Genomic DNA, 19,508 nt, shown 5'->3' with positions numbered 1-19,508 from the left:
GACTACGAAGGGTGCCTTACAAGAAACAACGTACGCATACTGCGGGTCTCTGAGAAGGCGGAGCGACAGACGCCGGACCACTTCATAGAAGAACTTATCCTAAAACACCTACAGCTGTTGTATTCTACTTATTGCATATTCCCATGTATGCCTTTACCCACCTAATGCTCTTCTTGTGGAATTCCTCTGCACTGTGATGCACTAAGGAATATTGGGTGCTGGTTGAAGATAAGCACAGTTATGATGGGGCTGACCTGCCTGCTGGCTGCTCCTGGTGGGGCTTATTCCAGGCTACTTAAAATCTTACAATAAATCTACTTGAAATACCTCAACAAGTCTGGAGTCAATTACTACATTTTGATGGCGACGTTTTGATCTTACCCTATACGTGCTCAACTCAAGATATCAAGCTTCAAGAAGGCAAGTCTTTCAATATCTTTATCTATCTTTCAACTTCAAGTAAATACTCTGGCACCAAGCCCCACCAGTGACCATTTCACCGGTCGCCCCCAACTTTTGTATGCCAGATCCCTCTTCAAGACTGTCAATAAATGGACTTTTCAACACTCAGCACTACCACAGCAGTAACTCAACACCCAAATGATCCACTAACTTGCAAGCATCATTCAATATTCAAACTCCTGATTTTACAAAGCCCCTACTAGCAAGGTAATCAGCTGCTGTCTGTGCCTCACACTACTCAGTGTAATTCCAAGTGCGCTCGCACACAAGCTGTTTTGACTACTTTCAGTGCCACAGGCTAGTGGACATACTTCTACTTTCAGACTAAGCTAGCAGTGGGGGTATGCAGTGAGGAGACAAGTGAACTTTCTACAACATGATAACATGTGCAATTGCAGTTATTGTGGCCTCAAAGACATTGTCTCATTCCACAACGTTATGCCTCCTACAAGCGGACTTCTGGGGTAAGTTTATTTTATTCAAATTTAAGCCCTGGTTACCCCCCAACACGATCACCATCAACCCACCTGGTGTTCCGGTACTTTTATTCAATATGGGGAGGACTCAGGCCCGTGTTATGGATGTATTTCTTCAGTACTTTCCAATTTTATACATTTGCCCCTCTGCCTCTAACTTTTCAATTGCAGTTGAACTGCTGCCTACCTTTTCAAATTTGCCTCGAGCTGACATTCAGAGCGCGCGCAGCCCTACCCGTTTTGTAGAGTTCTCTGATGTCTCTATGGTTTCCTGCACATGCCAGATTCTTCAATGTTCATTGCTGCTTCCGGACGTCTACATGGATAGCTGTGAGCCACCCGGCTCAGCGTCAGGAACGTGGCGCCATCTCGAGTTTGAGGTGCACTGATTCCCTGGAGACGCGCTGTTTCATTCGTTTTAAAGATTTCTCTTCCAACCATCTTGGTATCAATGTGTTTCTATAAAGATATCCTTTATTTCAATGACATCGGATCGGGGCAGAAGATCCTTGTGTTTTACTGCAAGTACTTTGTTTTTCCTTTTTGTAAACGTTCTGCTCCATCTGCACTGGTCGGAGTCGATCTTTCAATTTCAAGTGTTATTAGAACTAAGGGGTCCATTAGGATGGCGGGCGGATTGCCCCCGCCAGGCTGGCAGTAGCCACCGCCAGCCAGGCGGGGGCAATCCGCCCGCCATCCTTCCCTGTATTCTCCCCCACCATATTAGAATGGCGAGGGGGACCACGGCGGAGCAAAACACCGCCCGCCACTTTTCCGCCCCGGTCGCATTGCGGCCAGGGCGGAAAATGATTAATATGGTGGCGTGTCAAGCAGACACCGCAGCCATAATATGATGGGCTGAGGTTGATGCATTTCCGTGGCAGCATCAAGGCATGCGGTCTTCACTCTGGGGGCCCCCTGTGGGCCCCCAGAGTGAAGGAGGGGGGGTATTGCACATGGGGGGGTACCCCCCTTCATTTGCATTAACAAAGCGGCAGGCACCGCGCGGTGCCTGCCGCTTTGTTAATGCAAATGCAGAAATGCATTTCTAGCATTGTGGCGGGCGGTGCTGAGAGCACCGCCCGCCACAATGCTAGAAAGGCAGGATGTGCCCGCCACTGTGGCGGGCACATCCTAATGCTGGCGTCGGGACCCCCGCCCTTAAGACGGGCGGTCCGTTTACCGATAGGGTGGCCCGCCCGCCATCCTAATGGACTCCTTAGTCTCTCAATTCATTTGTTAACAGTGCCACTTGGTGGATTTTGGTAGTATTTTTAGTGCTTCCATTTCAATATATTTATTTCTTTTCAAAAGCAGTCAGAACGAGTGTCTTGAAAGTATTACTTGACGATAATAAAACCTTCTACCACTCTGCTAGTAACTGTCAAAATGTCAAAAATGTTTATACGAAGAGACTGATACATTAATGAAGCACCAAAGGGAGTTCATCCGTCTGATGGTGGTTGAATGCATAGCAGCGAAACTCATCGCATTCTGTTTACTTTATTTAAGGGGTGCTTACTATCTTTTGTGCATTGCAATATCTTCATCGACTGAACCATTTAGTTTATGGTTTTAAATTCCTTCAGAGCCTACTTGGACATGTTGTACAATCTTGGGAGATGGTGATGGGGACAACTCCCATTTTCTCTTCAAGTGTGCATCAAATTTATGGTGATTTTCATACGTGGGTATCTCTTCAAATCAAATTGTATTACAAATTGTATTTATGTCTGTTTCTCTATATACATTTGACTTGGTATTGTTATACATTTTGATGTTACAGTTTCTCAATTGTTATCTTTTGCAGGTTTGCATACGTGTCATTTCAATCTATCTCAATGGTGTACATGTTTGACATTAGTTATATATTCCTCATGTGACTTCTGCTCGAGATTGACCAGAGTGCACATTTTCAAAGTTGCAGATTTTCAAAAGTTCTATTACTCTATTTTCTCAACATTTTCCATTTGTGCAATATTATTTAATTTCAATTTATGCAGTATTGCCTGGCAAGGATTTCAAAATTTGATTACTCAATTATCTCTTTTTGTTCATTATCAATGTACATTCATATGTACAATTATCTAATGCATGCGTGCAGTATTCCTTTGCAGGGGATGTGTATCAATTTGCACTTATCAATTTGCATGCATACCAGTAGTATTCCCTTGTTGGGATTACATTGTGTTGTACTTGTCACTGTACTCACAGTTTCTAATGGTCACTCTCAAAAGTTAAATTGTTCAAGTTTTTCAATGTGTGACCTTCATGAGGTTGTAAAATTGTGTTACTGCCTTTCATCAATTTCAATGTTTTCAATGTTTGACCTTTTAGGTTTTCGATATGGGGGTTCATCCCTCTCAATTTTTCAATGCTTTTTCTGTATAACCTTCACTATTTTGTGAGGTTACACTTATCAAGTTTTCAATGTTTGACCTTTTAAGAGGTCGTGTCTATAGGAGTTTCACACTCTCAATTACTCAGTACATTTCTGCTGAAATTGTATTGCTCGATATTCAAAGTGTCTAAATTGTATTTTTAATTACTATGTTTTCAGGGTAGTATGAAAGATCTTTTGTCGTACTTTCCTCTGCTTCTCTGTTTACTATTCTTATTTATTCTATACCTGTCTCCTTTCATACTTTTCCTCCTAAGTGGTGTGTCTGGATTAGTTCTTGGGTTAATCTTTCTATTCTCTTTTTCGTTGTGTATAGAGAAGGGAAGAAGAGTACCAAGTTATGTGTTTGTACCTATTTATAGAAAGGGAATGTGTCTGATCTTTATTCGTTCTTTCCTTTTCTGTATTTTCTACGCTTCATACTGTGCGGTGCCTTCTGTCACATCTGTCTGGCCAGTGGATGTGTCAGCGGATATTGATCGGTACGCTTTCTCCTTCTTTTAGTTTCTATGATCCTTTGTTCATTGTTTTGTTGTGGAAGAAAAGGAGGTATGTTGCATTCTACTTATTGCATATTCCCATGTATGCTTTTACCCACCTAATGCCCTTCTTGTGGAATGCCTCTGCACTGTGATGCACTACGGAATGTTGAGTGCTGGTTGAAGATAAGCACAGTTATGATGGGGCTGAGCTGCCTGCTGGCTGCTCCTGGTGGGGCTTATTCCAGGCAACTAAACATCCTACAATAAATCTACTTGAAATACCTCAACCAGTCTGGAGTCAATTACTACAACAGCCTAAAGGGTTTAGCAAATTCTTCATTGTAGAAAGGGCGCACAGGGTGCCGGGAGGCTGTCCAAGACCCGGGGCCCCTCCACGTCCCCTGCTATCGAGGGTGTTGAACTTTAGAGACAGAGATGTCATCCTACGGAACTCAAGAACGACTGCCCCTCTCCGCTACAAGAATGCTGACATTACTTTCTTTCCAGGCTTTACTCGGATTGTACAGAGACAGAGAAGATCATTCCTGGCAGTAAAGAAGCAACTTAGAGACGGAGGATTCAAATATGCCATGCTGTTTCCCGCGAAACTCAGAGTGGAGGCAGAGGGACGAACTTGGTTTTTCGATCAACCAGACAAGGCCTCAGAGTGGCTGGACAGCCAAGTAGACCGCGACTCCAGCCAGACCAACCGTGGAGACCTCTCCGCTGTCCGGCAGGGTGGCTGATACTTTCTTTACCGACTGGCGATCACACCTGCGGAGTGGCCGGATCCTCGTCGAGGCCCTGTATTTACATAGGGCCAGAGGAAACCTCTCTTGGACTGGAGCCCATACCGGCTGATCGACCATGATGCCAGTAGGAGTTACTTGTTTGGATTTTCCATAAACGTAATGAAAAGGGGAGGGCAACGGGTTGGGTGCTATACCCCATCTTTTTCTTCTTTTAGTTTACCAGTTGGGGCGACAGGCGCTCTGCAGGTTTAAATGGGCAGTTGGGCCCCCAGAGTGCAGGGATGCAGGGTGGAGTTTTTTTGGGTTGGGGGCTTGTTCGGTGGTGGGTTATTATTTGGTGGACTGGTTTCCTTTTCTCTCATTGACAGTACAGGCCGAATGGAATGTAAAAGACATAGAACACTACTTAAGCTTTAATGTGTGCGTGGTGGGACAGAAATATTAAGATAACGAGCAGGAAGGTGCTCCCTCTCTCACTGTTGGGTAAAGCAGCTCTTTTTAAAATGATGTCCTTAACTCCGGTCCTATACGCTTTGTAAAACTCACTTGATCCTGTTCCCAGCACATACTTTAGGGAAATTGAGGGGCTTCAAAGAGATCTCCTGTGGGACGGTAAATCACGAATCGCTTTGCAGAAATTAACCCTCAACTGGTATGACGGTGGAATTAGCCTATCAGACATTAAAAAATACTATTGTGCAGCGCACCTCACAGCCATAAATCATGGTACCTATGGTCGCCTAGATGACCCGGGTTACTCTATGGACAGATAGCTCCTCCCTCGGGGAACCTTAAATCAGGTGCTCTATTCTAAGCCTGGCAGATATCCCCTTACGGGCCCTACTAAGCATGCTAATGCTGTATGACATGCTGCTGATAGGTCGCTGGGATGGGGAATGAAGCTCACACTGGCCACCCCGTTGTGGGATTCCCAACGGCTGGGGGACCTGTTGAAATCGAAGGGGTTTGACAAGTGGGAGCTTATAAGGATTTCGCGTGTCCTAGACCTCTGGGATAAGAACGAGATAAAATTGTTTACCGCACTGCAGCACCAATATGAACTAGCAGGCTCGGAACGCTTTCGCTACATACAGGTGCAGCTCGCACTTCGATCGCTCCTTTCTGCCGGGTTCCCCCAAACCCCTGACGCATCTCCCTTGGACAGAATACGCGACGGCCATTTGCCAGAGAAGACCATCTCGCTAATATACAAAAAATTCATATATAACATGGAGGACCCCCTCCATGCTCTGCGAGAAAAATGGTTGAATGTCGGTATGATAATTGATGATGAGGAGTGGCAGGAGGCAGTGTCCTCCCCAAGAATAGTTGCAATCTCTGCGCGCCTGCGACTGATACAGCCTAAAATCCTCCACAGAGTCTATGTGACGGGCCCCAACTACTAAGCATGGGAGTGGCTGGGGGGGATTTCTAACTACAATCTCATGTACATGCAAAGGATGTAAAAAGTCACCATTAGAAAAACATGTCAAGTAAAAACATCTAGATAAAATGGAGATGCTAGCACAGGCCCTGCTGAACCCTACAACAATAGAACAAACCTGATATCCGAGAATGTGGCAGAGGAATTTCCTGTACTGCAACCATGGCTGGATTGTCTGTTACTTAAATGAAGCCAAAAGACCATTCTCCCACCTCAGAGTTGGCAGGAAAAGACTTGTGTGCCACCAGAATTTCCATACCATTTTTACTTAATCATATTTATTGACAATAGCAATGATTGAATATACAACGGATATTTAACCTTACCAATAACACAGCCAATGTTGAAGAGTATTTATTAAAGGAGCCCTATTCGGAGATGGTCGCTCACGTGCATGCGTGCACAAGCATGAATTGTGGTAGGAAGTATCAGGAAAGAGGTGGGGGAAGCAAAAGGAATGCGGGCAGAAGACAAGCACACACACAATTTTAAATCGGAGTGACATAGGGAGCGAAAAGAGTTCACATGGATAAAGTGGACAAGAGGAAGGAAGCAAAGAAAGAATTAAGCTCTGATCTAATCAGATCACTGGGACCGAAATGCACCTGGGCTGGGAGGAAAAGCCATCAAATCAAGATCAAGCAACTAAGATAGACAACAAAGCCATCCAAACTTGAGCAGGGGGCTGCTGACCCAAAGTCCAATCTCAGTGTATGTTGTATGTGAGGAACAGTATGTCTGCCAACAAACAGCTAATCCTACCCATAACCAAGAACTAAAAACGATAATGTTAGACATGGGAGAGACTAACTTAAAATCAACTATTAAAAAGAACTAGAGCCAAATATTAAATAGATGAAAGCATTTGTTCATGGCTGACATTACTTTGTGTGCTGTCAGCATAATAGAATGATCTAGGGCCAGATGTAGGTAATTCTATTTTACCGACTCATAAATACCAAATTTTACCGATTCGGTATTTATGAATCGGTAAAATAGAAGGGGGGAGATGTAGGTGAAATCGGTATTTGAAATACTGATTCTGTAAAAATCGGTATTTACCGATTCTGTAATTACAGAATCGGTATTTCCCATTGATTCCTATGGGCTTTGAAGCCCATAGGATCAATGGGAAATACCGATTCTGTAATTACAGAATCGGTAAATATCGAATCCTGCAAGGGTGCAGGGGGTGTCACTTTGACACCCTCTAGCACCCCAAATACAGGCATGTGTGCCATGTGGCACACAGACATGCCCTACGGGCATGTCTGTCTGTCACATGGCATAGGTGTGCATGCACACATGTGCATGCACACCTGGATTCGGTATTTTACCAACCAATTGGATTGGGTGGTAAAATACCGAATCTGTAAGGCCTGTGGGACTCAGAAGAGTCCCACCTACATCTTGCAGTTACCGAATCGGTAAAAATACCGATTTGGTATTTTACAGAATCTGTAAATTTACCGATTCGGTAAATTTACCGATTCTGTAAAATAAATGCACCTACAAGCCAATTCTTAAATACCGGCCGTTACCGACCGGTATTTTGGCTCCTACATCTGGCCCTTAGAAACAAAAAACCTAAGATTGAGAAGTCTACTAAGCCTCAAATTTAGAAGGTCCCTTTTTGTCAGGCACTGCTACTCTCTGCATTTTATCATCATATCATTAGTAATCATAAAGTGAGTGGAACTGGTGAAAATATATTTTTTGTTGTTGCAAATTTCTCTTATTCTGCATAGTTTTTAGTTTGTGTTTGAATGTGATTGGAAAATGAGAAAGGTGACATGCACTTGTCTACTTTTAATAGGACACGCTTTCATTTTTACAATAATTTTGTAGACTTACCATGTGTCTTCTCCAGGGTCCATCCATTCAAAGTGTTGCACTTTTATATTTAGGAGCATGGATTGATCGATGAAAGCTGCTTCATAGAGACGTCTGACAAACAGTGTGGTTGTCCTTTCGATCCTCTGGAGTTTCAAGCTCCATATATTGAATGTGGAAAGCACCAATCCTACCCACCAGCATAATCCAGAAACAGCAAGCAAGGCAAATCCTGAAACGTACTGGTCTCCTACAACTGTAGTATTGCAGATGTTGTGGCTGATCTCCAAAAGAAGCCGCTGAGCTTTGGAAGAGTCCTTATCTGGCCACACATTGAGATGATGGCAGAAAATTGGCAGACTGAAAGTCTCAATATCACCAGATCTCTTCTCAGCATCTTTGTATTGGAATGCAAAAAACGCCATAAATGTCAACATCACGGTCAGGGTATTGCATACCATGGGGAATGCAAACCCACATTTGAAGGCATGCATTTTACATGCTACAACACCAAACCAGTGACAGAAGGCTGAAGACACTGCTTGGATTGCAAAAAGGCTCATGGCCAAGTTCACCTCATCCCATGATGCACATGTTAATGTCGACCAATTTTCACCCATGATGGGCACACTGCTTCCAACTACAGCCCCTGTGACAAGGATCCGGACCACACTGCTGCACATGTATACTGCATTTCTTGACTCACCCAGATTTTTCTTGAGGAACTGCAAGTGCCCATTCTGACTAAAAGTCGTGTAGTTTTCCCACCAGTTGATGGATACAAAGCATACCGCTACAGCAGCAATGAACATGTATATATTGATCGGAGAATTGCCTATTCTGCTCCCCAAAAAAGCAATGTAATGTCCTACCCCAAACAGTACGAAACCCAGAGTTGTGAAAAGGATAGAGAGAACAGGAAGTGCCATCTTCCACTCAGGCTTCCTAATGTGTTGCACTATTTGCAGAAACGAAGGAATGAAGCAGACACTGTTGAGGATCATTATGTTGCTTAGTATGTTGAAATGAGGCATGGCCACAACAGTGAGAACAGCAGTGCCAAGTGCTACGATGGCTTCCAATAGGCAAACCTAAACCAAAAAAAGGGGTAGGAAGGGGTTAGAAATCCAACATAAGAACAAACCAATACACTACAAAATATTACATCAGAAAACTACACACTATAGTTGTCCTATAATTGAATGAGTCTAAATTTTGGGGGTGATTCACAATACGCCCCAGGAGTGTGCATGAATTTATATGAATCATTGTTTTTCATGCATACTGCTTCACATCTGCATGTATTGTTGCCAGCAGACAACACCTCAAGGATCTCCATTATCTCATTAGCCACAAATGTGCCCTTTTCAGCCTCCTCACACACATCTATAAAGCACTACCCAATCAAGGCTCAGCACACCTCAACAGCTGCATACAGTTCCAATTACTGATCAGATGCCTTAGCGTGACCAGCCTCCTCCTCACCCATGTGCTGTGCATTCACCAAGCCAGAACTTGGAGCATACTTTTTTCTACATGGCCCCCAAAGCTTGGACGATCTCCCCTTCCACATCAGATCCACCAGTTCAATCTTAGAATTCTGCAAGAAACTGGAACTTAAAAACTTAAAACCCAGCTCTTTCAATAGGCTTCAGTCAGGGCTGCACTACTCTTCTTAGGTGTCAGGACACCCTTCTGGGTTAATGGACTGCAACACAAATAAATATAACAGAACAGTAGCAAGTACCTAAGAGGAAGGTTAAACAAGCATTCCACTGGTGTAAGTAACACAGGAATGCACCTTAACAAATAAAAATAAAAAATTCTTTTTCCAAGTAGAACATTCCTAAAATGTAAAGATAATCGTCCAGAGGCTGAATTTTAGAATTTGTGTCTAGAAAACCTGGACTCAAACCCCAACATCGATACTTGACCAAATTGTGTAATGCTAAGTACATCTGTCCACTACACCGTGGTTCTTTTTCATTGACTAAAACTTTTTAATGCACACTGAAAAATCTCATTCAGAATGTATTTAATAGACAACAAGATTCAAATTTTTTTTTTTAAATAACATAACATTTATGTGTATGGATTCCCATCACTCACCAAGCCTGGTGATTAGTTTCATCATTTGGGTATCCTTTTGTGAAAACTGACATTCTTGCTCTATAGAAATTAGAGCTCTAGGATGTCAAAAAGGTATGGTTACCAAAATGAGCAGAATGTGAATGATAGAGTGTGTGGGATCAATATGTAAGTGCAGTGCAAACGTGAAGTGAAAAAATGTAAAATTGATGCGTGAACAGACTGTAAATTTTATTGGTGTCTGTCACGATCAAAGGTTAAAAGCAGAACTCAAGGACCAGTTTTAACAAATAGCTGTCCTAAACAGAAGTGGTCACTTGTTGAGTATTGCCACTCTTTCTCTAATCTCTAGACGCTGGTATATATTTTGTATTTACATGTCAGTTTGGGGCTGCATATTCCAGTCAGTCTTTAAATCTTGGCCTCCAACCCTATCTAAACTTTTTTGTGTGTTTTGTATTTAATAGACCTCAGGTTTGGAAGTTCCTGGCACACTGGCAATGTGACATCCTGCTTGTCATTTCATCATTCTGATGGAAGTGGTATGTTTACCTGCACATGAGATTTGTGGCATCAGTCCCTGACCGTAGTTCTACATATTGCCTGTTATTCACCAACAGATAATTAGACAATACAATTTAAGTATCTACCATACGTATGATCAGGCAATGACACAAGTAAAGGTTGGTGGCAAAGTGGGTTACAGGTTTTTGTGCATTCACCCAAGAGGTGTATGTATTCAATCTCACACTCTGTCAATCTATGTATTCTGTCATTCCTAGCCCTTGATTAACCTTGATTGCGTTAAGTGTGTATGATTTATGCTTGGGTACTTGAGAGATTGGGTTCATGTAGTTGGGGTCTCTCATTTGTATGGAGCTCATAAAGTTGTAGGATGTTAAACTTAGTCGTAGTTTAGAGATAGCCGAAGTAACTTTATCCTGATCTCACTTCTGTACCTTTCCTTTGATTCTTCCCAATAAAACCATTGTAAAGCCAAGTGCATATGCCTGATTTAAAATCACATCCACTTAAATTTGGCAGATTTTTTGTGTTCACCGTTCCTTGGGCAAGTAAGTTCCACCTAAGAGAAACATCTACTGAATAAAAAGTATGACAAAACACATGTAGATAAAGAGGATGGGTTGGCTGCCCACCTCCAAATCCTGTATGCTTCTCTGCCAAGATATAAGGAAGCATTAATAACATGCATTTTGCCAAAAAAGGCATCAACCAAACTATTGTAGAAAAATCTATACGATATCAATCAGCTATGACAAAAAAGGACACATTACAGGAGTAGCTCGATGACCAGAGACATTTCCAGTATATCATGGGTCATTGCTGTATTGTCATGGGGTCACAGAACAGTGTCTGTACTGTGATTGGCAAAACATCTACACTGCCCTGTTGTCAGTGTATTCTCAAAACACGATTTTAGTGTGGCCCTTACTATTATCACTGCCAGAAGCACAAGGACTAGTATAGATCCTGAACATGTGCAGAGACTGAAACTGTTTGGAATAAACAAGAATTTAATTCCTAAAGATTATGAACCTCCATAAGAACCATCAGAGGTAGTGGAAAAGGATTTTTTATTGTCATTACTATTCCTACAGAAATAGCATCCGATGAAGCAGAAACATACACAATGGATGCAGTAAAAACTGAAAAAAGACTACTTCAGCTAAACAAAGCTCCTTGTATTCTTTTGTGTTCAAACATTTCTGTGTACAAATTGACAAAATGGACTAGTGTGCTCAGTGTGCAAGGCACACAGGCAGAGGATTAAGGAAACAGTTATTTTGGAATGGGAATAAGCCAATAAAGCTACAACTAATTCAAACACTTTATCATGAACACTGCCATGGGTAAATTGACACTGCCACATCCTGTGAGAATTAGATGACACATGTGGCACCTCAATATGGAAATCACATGTTTGGCTCTCACCAATAAGTGGACTCCAATGCTTCTCTATCTACTGTGCCTTCTATAGTTTTATCCTACCTCTTCTAGTCTCCTGTTTATTTTTTTTTAACGGTCTATTTTGTAACATTTCTCTCATGTAACGTAACTGGTTCTATTGTACAGCTCTCTGACACCTTCGGGTAAAGTCTGCGCTATATAAAAATGCATTAAATAAAATAAAAATAAAATAAAATACTGTGGTAAAACAGAGGCACACCACTCTGTAATGGAAACAGTTGATTTGAAATAATGACTATTTGCTAAAGTGGTGATACAAAAAAAGAAATGTGGTATGAGAGACTTAGCTAAATTGTGGTTTAGTATGTTGGAGAATAGGTATATGCTGGATTTCTAGGCGTTGTACTTGTACAGCCTAAATAGTATGCAAGGGTACTCTCAGTTTTACATGCACAAGCTTTCATTTGTTCGGTTCTTTAGAGACCCTCCACACCCCATTTCCCTCAGTTCTCAAACTGTGTTCTTCTCATGCAAGAGGTGTTTAAGTGGAAACGTTTAGATATTCATTTTGACCATGTCCAATGTCAAAGTGGAAATTGGGTGGATCCTAAGAGCTTCGCACCATGGGACCACACCTTGAACTAGAACCTATTCCGCATTACTAAAACATATAGGTAGGTGTCTTCAACTTCCAGGCACCTACAGATTATATTTTCCTATATTTAAGGCTGATTCCAGCAAACGGGTTGATGCGGGCAGATAGGTCATTCCCATATTTACAATATATACAATATAGGGTAAGTTACACTTTTGAGAAAGGCGATGTAGGTCCTGATGAAAGCTCCGGGATATTGTCACATGCTAGAACGGGCAGAGACATGTAAGCCTTTTAACAAAAGATGAGTAGTATCATAATAAGTACTGTTCACACCACTCTTTTTAGTTGATGTTAACAATGAATACGTTATGATCCAGCTTTAATAATGTTTCAACTTCTATCCTTTTCCTAATACAATGTTAGCCTGTTTGCTGACTGTTGTTGTTGGACACGGCAGTGGTGCGGCTGAAAGTTCCAGGAATCATTAGTCCAAAGGAGGAGGGACAAACAAATTGGCTTTTCCCACATTTCTTGCTCCCTGTGCTATAAAGCGCCTTGCTACATCCGCCAGCACTGAGCGCTTGGCCTGTTGCGGGCTTGTTGTTGTTGGAGACAACGACGGCATAAGCATTGGCCCAAAGGAGGAGGGGCCAATAATCGGCATTTCATGCATTTCTCGCTGCCTGTGCTATAAAGTGCATTGCTACGTCCTGCCGCACAGGATGTGCCCAGGTGAACCCAGGACAAGGGTAGGCCCTTCCTCATCTATTAGAGCCCGAAGGAGGCTGGTCTGCAGGACCGGTCCTAGGAATTGTAGGGCCCTGGGCGAAATTGAAGATGCAAGGCCCCTCTAATTTGCATGTGACATCACACGAAGTGACATCATAGAAGAACGACATCCAGTGGCGGAGGAGGGTCGCTCCACTGCTTTGAAGCAGAGTCACTTAAGGAAAAATTAAATTATAATAGCTAAGTTATTACTTGATTTTTTTCTTGTTGCAGCAGCTTTGCAATGCAGCGTTGTGATGGTCTGAGTACCATGGATCAGCGCTCAGCCAGAGAATGGGCGTGGCTGCTCTGCTGACAGAGCAAGGGAGTGGAGGAGTGGTTTGCACTCCCTATAGTGCGCATGAACGTTTAGCTGGCTAATGGAGCCAGCCAAACATTAATGCGCACTTTGCATGTTATCCTTGCAGGCTGCATTACAGCCTGCATGGAGAACATGCCCAGCCTCCTATTCTCTGGCTGAGCGCCTATCCATGGTTCTCAGACCAATCACAACACTGCATTGCAGAGTTGTGATTGGCTATCAGGAGGCTGGGAGCGGCATGCATCCTGCTTACTTCCCTGGAAGCGGGGAAGAAGACTAAGAGGAGGTGGCCGTGATGGCAAGCGGCAGACAGGTAAGTGTGTATTTTTTTTTATTTCATTCCCTATCCCCCGCTCCATAAAGTGTGTTTGTGCTCAGTACATCCAACAAACAAGGCTATATAAGTGCAAGGCCTGGATCCTACTGTGTGGTCGCTAATAATTGAGTAATTGGATTGGATACTAAATCTGTTGACCAACAAAGCCTGGAGAGGAGGTAAGCAAAGGCCTCTGTTACATCAGAGATGATAGCAGAATAGTTTTGTTAGTTGCACCCTGGCTGTATAACTGCAGATCAGTAGTTGGAATCTATGTGATGCACAATCATCCTTCCAGGGTTCCAGGGTCCATTATCTGACCGTCATTAAATAGTATAATAGCAACTCCTTAGAAAAAGAGGAATGAAACACTTTTATATGGTAGTGGTAATTCAAATGACAGCTAAAAATACCTTTGCATACCACCACTAAGGTATTGTGCTTTTCACCACTGTGTTCATACCCAATGTGTTGTGTGCATCTTTTCACTGTAAATATTCTAGGCAAAGCCTCAGAATAACATCACCATTAACCAACATTGGCAAAGCCAATAGGTCTCGCCTATAAGAGCATTCGGCTTTGGCAATGTGTATTTGGCATGTTGTACACTAGTGTGGCTGCTGTTTAGCATGGTTAAAGGTTAGTGGCACAGAGTTCCCTTGAGTGGAGTGGTGGGAGTAGAGTGTCATAGGCTGAATTTGTTGGAGTAGAGTGTTGCAGAGTGGAGTAGGGGGGAGTACAGGGTCATACAGTTGAGTAGAGGGGAGTTCAGTGGTTCAATGGCAGAGAGTGTCAGAGAGTGGCAGAGTGCAGTGTCGCATAGTGTATTACGATAGAGTGGCGTGTCATAGAGTGGAATGGGTTGGGTTGGAATCGGGTGAAGTGGGTTGGAGTGGATTGAGGCAGTGGATTGGAGAAGATAGGGGTGGGTTGGACTGTGGAGTAAGTTTGATTGAGTGGAGGAAGGTTGATTGGAGTGGATGGACTGGATTGGATTGTAGAGGGGTGGATCGAAATGGGGTGAGTTGGATTAAATTGAGGTAGGTTGGAGTAGGGTGTATTACATTGGTTTGGAGTAGGGTGGATTGGATTAGAGTAGGGTGGTTTGGAGTGGGGTGAATTAGAGTGGACTGGAGGGAGTGGATTGGACTGGACTGGAGGAGGTGGATTGGACTGGTGTAGTGGGGTGGATTGGACTGGATTGGGGTGAATTTGAATGTGATGGGTGGGAGGGATTGGATTTAGTGGGGTGGATTGAACTGGGGTGGGGTGGATTGGATTGGGGTAGAGTGAGGTGGATTGGAGCAAATTTGGGTGGATTGGACTGCAGTTGGGTGGACTGAATGGGCTGTAAAGAAGAGTGCCACGCAAATCAACAAATGGTAAGCAACGGGTGGACTCTAAGTCCTTTTATGTATACAACAGTGTCTCCGCAAGCAGGACACAGAGGTACCACATGCTCTCACAGGCTCGATCCTAAAAAGAGTCAGAGCAGCACTAAAAAATGTTCAACAATCATGTGCGCAGCTGCATTTGGATCTCTTCAGAGATCAAGAGGAAGAATGAAAAAATCAGGATGTGTACGGACCGTCGAGGCTTTTCATTAGGAACTGATTGGGGGCTGGGGCCTACGGACAAAGGGTGGCCTTGACTGGAGTAGTTCATGAGAATACATCTATACCTTTGCACATTACACTTAATAGGTTTTTCAGTATCTTTCCACTCATCTTATCAAGGAAATTGCTTGCTATTTCTACATTTGAAATGGCAGGTAGCGAGGTTTCGTGGCTGCTGGCTGACGGCGTGTCGCACTCTTTCACAATGAGAAACCTTGTCTAGCTACAGTAGATCCTTTCTGTCTGCCCCTGCACCCCACCCTCACTGCCCTGTTAAACAAGACCCAGGAGCAGCACTTGCCATTGACTGTCAAAACTGTATCTATGAAATCTCCTACAAGTAAAATATAGTGACAAGAAATTACTAATTCGCAGCCCCTGGGACATAAGTGGGCCGGGGGACTCAAAGTGTGTCATGGAGTAGTAAATCTGCTACAATCAGGAAACGAGGGGCCACAGAGCTCTCTGCTGGGGACATTGGGTGGTTATCAGGTTTTCTGCACTTAGCTGCATTTACCCCTCTAGCCCACTAAGTTTCGCATTGTTGCTTGGTCTGGGAAGCAAACATGCTAGTTCCTCTGTGGAATAAAATGTAGTGATCTAACAGTATAGCACTGCAAGGCCAAGGACAGGGCCCCTGCCCTGAGCCTCTCAGTAGTACATAATGGATACAAGGCCCTGCAAATGGAATGGAATGCTGCGAGGCCCACCTGCCCTGGGCTTCGCAGCACTGGATAATGGGCCAAGTCCCAGTGAAAGGGGCCCCACGGATGACCTTGTAGCCTGATCCAGTGCTTCGAGGCCCATGGGATGGAGAAACACCTCCCCAGTGCCTCAAAGTAGTAGCAAGACACTTTGCTAAACACTGCACTAGTGTGCCCTGCCAGTCTTATCTGGATGCTCTCCTTAGCTGTTAATGTTCGGCTATTCCTGGAAACAAAAGAGCCTTCTGTTGCCTGGAAACATAATGCACAAAGGACAGACAAGACTTCACCACAGGTTTTTAACAGAGGTGCTGCCCCGCCCTTGTCCCTGAGAGGCGGCATGATTGTTGGCCTTGCTGCTGTCACCTACTATACCCAGTCTTTCCCCACCCCCCACCACTGCACCTCTATTAATGAAACCACGCCGTGAGCAGCGAGGTCGAGACACCTCGCTTGAAAACACATTAGCAATGTGATTCTTTTAGGGAGGGGCCCTGAAGGAGCAGGTGGGCTGACCTAGAAAGTGTAGCCTTTTGCACAGAAACGGGGCCCCAAGTTTCTGAGCTGAGCGCGGAGCCCTGAGCAGGTGCCCACACTGCCCATGCCTAGCGCCGACCCTGCGGGGCTGGGCCGTTTCCCTTGGCCCTTTGTGAAAGGTACAGTTACCCTCACTTTTCCATTTTTCAGTGGGGGCAGCTCTTGCTGTATATTGATTTACGCCATCCTCAAGCACACTTAAGCCGGAACTCAGGGAGTCTGGGCCAGGTCTTTGTTTTCTACTTTAACTTTGCCATATTTGTTCCATAACAAGAGGTATTGCGCTCATTGGTCTACACAGTTTCCATGCCAACACTGTGATTTTTTACTGCACCAACTTTTGAAAGCTTGTAAGCATTATCGTACAATCTGACTCTAGTGTGTGTTAGTGTGTCTTTTCTCTCTCATTTTTCGACTTTGACCCTATTGTGGGTTTTGTGTATGTAAGTAATGTCCAAGAGAAAGTTTGATCTGAATAAAGAGGGTGCAACTGCAAAAAACCCCCCAAAAAACTGCACCCTGGATGGGCATATTGAAGAGGCAGTGGAGCACTAGACAAAGACATTTCGCTTTATGAGAGGCTTGTCTTCTAGGGCATCCACAGTAACTTTGCCACATGTTTCCCAACTGCTTCCCCAACTGTGATCCTGCAATGGGCTTGCAGCAGGTGGTTCAGATGAAATTTGTGCCTCTGATGGCAACACACGGCTCACCAAGCTTGCCTCATTACCCCGCTCTAAACTGAAACACAGTTTACCGCAAGCACAAGCTGCTAGTTTTTCTTCAGTCACTGGGTCCTCCACACCTGAAGTTAACATCAATTTTAAAGATGCCATTAGGGGTATCCTGGCTCAGCTTAGCAAGTAGTTGGCTGTTCTTCTTGACTCTAAGCTGCTAGGGCTGTATGATTGTTTGGGGTGTCTCAAGGTGAAACTTGGCAAATTAGATGTGAGGATGGCTAAGGGACCTGAAGGAGGATGTATCTTGACTAGAGGGGTTGGGTTCCCAAGTACCAGTTGAGAGCCATGGCGCCAATAGGAGGGCGAAGGGAGGGGGAAACTGCGTACCAGTGTGACTGCTGGAGTTTTTGTCCCTCATGCTGGGAATGACCATCACCCATCTGAATTTGTGATAGATGGCCCACATTTTGGGGGCCCTAATACTCTGAGCATTGCCCGTCAACGCCCCACCCAGGTGGGTACAGCACGCAAAAGTGTTTCCCGCTGTGATTTACCGCCTGCAGCATGTCCTTATGTCATTGTCTGGGCAGATGTCCCGTTTTTGCCCCCTGAAGCCAATGAGTCTGTTGTAGAATTTGTTAACAAGACTACCTACTGGGTCCATGAGAACATTTGGTGCAGAGGTAACAGCCTCTAGAAGGTTCTTATGGCTAGAAGAGTGGGATGTGTTGGGAAGATGACTAAATTATTTGTGTAATTGTTCCATTCAGAAATCCCAGGCTGGCTGGTGCCCTCATCTGGGCCTCTAAACAGGTGTATGGCAACCCCAGCAAACTCAAGATTCTTCCCCCGGGCTATTTCTTTAGAAATATGGTCATGAGCCCCGTTGTGAGTTTTTCCCCCTATCTATGTCAGTGCAGTCACCTTTAACCCCTTCGCTGCGGGGGTTAATCCCCCTCTGTGCTGGGGGGGAGGGGGGCGCGCACAGCGCCCGCATGCTCATGACAAGCTGAGCTCGTCATGAGGCACGGCGCTCCTGTGCTCATGACGAGCTCAGCTCGTCACAGGTGCATTACCTGCTGTGGAACGCTCAGCAGGGGAATAATCCCCGCGAGCGTTCCACGGCTCATGACGAGCTGAGCTCGTCATGAGCACCGGAGTGCCGTGGATCATGACAAGCGCAGCTCGTCATGAGCCTCGAAGAGGTTATTCAAGATTGGTTCAAAATAGTTTCTCTCTTTTATGTGATTTGTCAGAGAACAACTGACTGAGTACTCATCGTGAGGCCAAGGAATGTCCCGGTGAGGAAATCTGTAGAGCAGAGGCTCTACTAGGCAAAGGCTTTGCCCACCCCAAGAATTGTTGGATAATGGGTGCTAGATAGCAGCAACACTACACAATATGTCTTGACAAGCAATAAAGGAAATCTAGCGATTCCCATGTGATCAAGATCCCTTTTTGAAACTTTTGTAGGCTAGTTAGCACAATGGGCTGCGAGGAGTGGGTTAATTTTACTTTAAATTATGATAATTGCTTCTAGGAGACTTGAATGACTGAAATCCTTAGTCTAGCTGGGTAATGCCCCTATTTTGTTCCTGCAGTTCCATCAGCATTGGGCAGAGCAAGGGCAGGACCAATGGCATGGACTAAAGTTGCCCTGGACTGCAAAATCAGCATTGTCCCTTCTGATTTCACTTTATTTCAAGCACCTTTATTCATGTGGTCCAATGGTTTAAATGTTGTTTTTATTAATTTATATAATGAGTATTTTGATTGTGATAAGTCACCCAATTTTAACAAGTTATATGCTTTTATTGTTGACCTGGAAGTTAAACCTGCTTATTTGTGCAAAGGCTGTGAAATTATCTTAGGTGGGGATTTCAATGCCCAACTGGGGATGACACATATGGAAGATTAATGAAATCTGTGTGAACATCAGTCCAGGACATGATGTTCATCACAGGGATCAGAGAGGGCATGTGGTCCTCCAACTGAGTAAGTCATTTGATTTGGCCAATGCAATTGAAGATTGTGATCCCAATTATAATGTTAAGGCCAATTTTGAGAGGGGCAGGTATTCTACAATTATTGATTATATCT

General features: G+C 44.0%; 1 protein-coding gene across 1 annotated transcript in view; it reads right to left on the bottom strand.

Moving 5' to 3' along the window:
- The window catches only part of LOC144762615 (chitin synthase chs-2-like), a 693,194-nt gene that overhangs the window by 595,713 nt on the left and 77,973 nt on the right, over positions 1–19,508 (bottom strand). The window contains exon 4 of the mRNA XM_078647842.1: positions 7,872–8,941. Coding sequence (XP_078503968.1) covers positions 7,872–8,941 — 1,070 coding nt within the window. The remainder of the gene's footprint in view (positions 1–7,871; positions 8,942–19,508) is intronic.

Source organism: Lissotriton helveticus, chromosome 6, assembly GCF_964261635.1.
Source record: "Lissotriton helveticus chromosome 6, aLisHel1.1, whole genome shotgun sequence".
Taxonomy (NCBI): domain Eukaryota; kingdom Metazoa; phylum Chordata; class Amphibia; order Caudata; family Salamandridae; genus Lissotriton; species Lissotriton helveticus.
The sequence above is the reverse complement of the archived record's forward strand: the minus strand, read 5'-3'. Positions and strand labels throughout refer to the sequence as shown.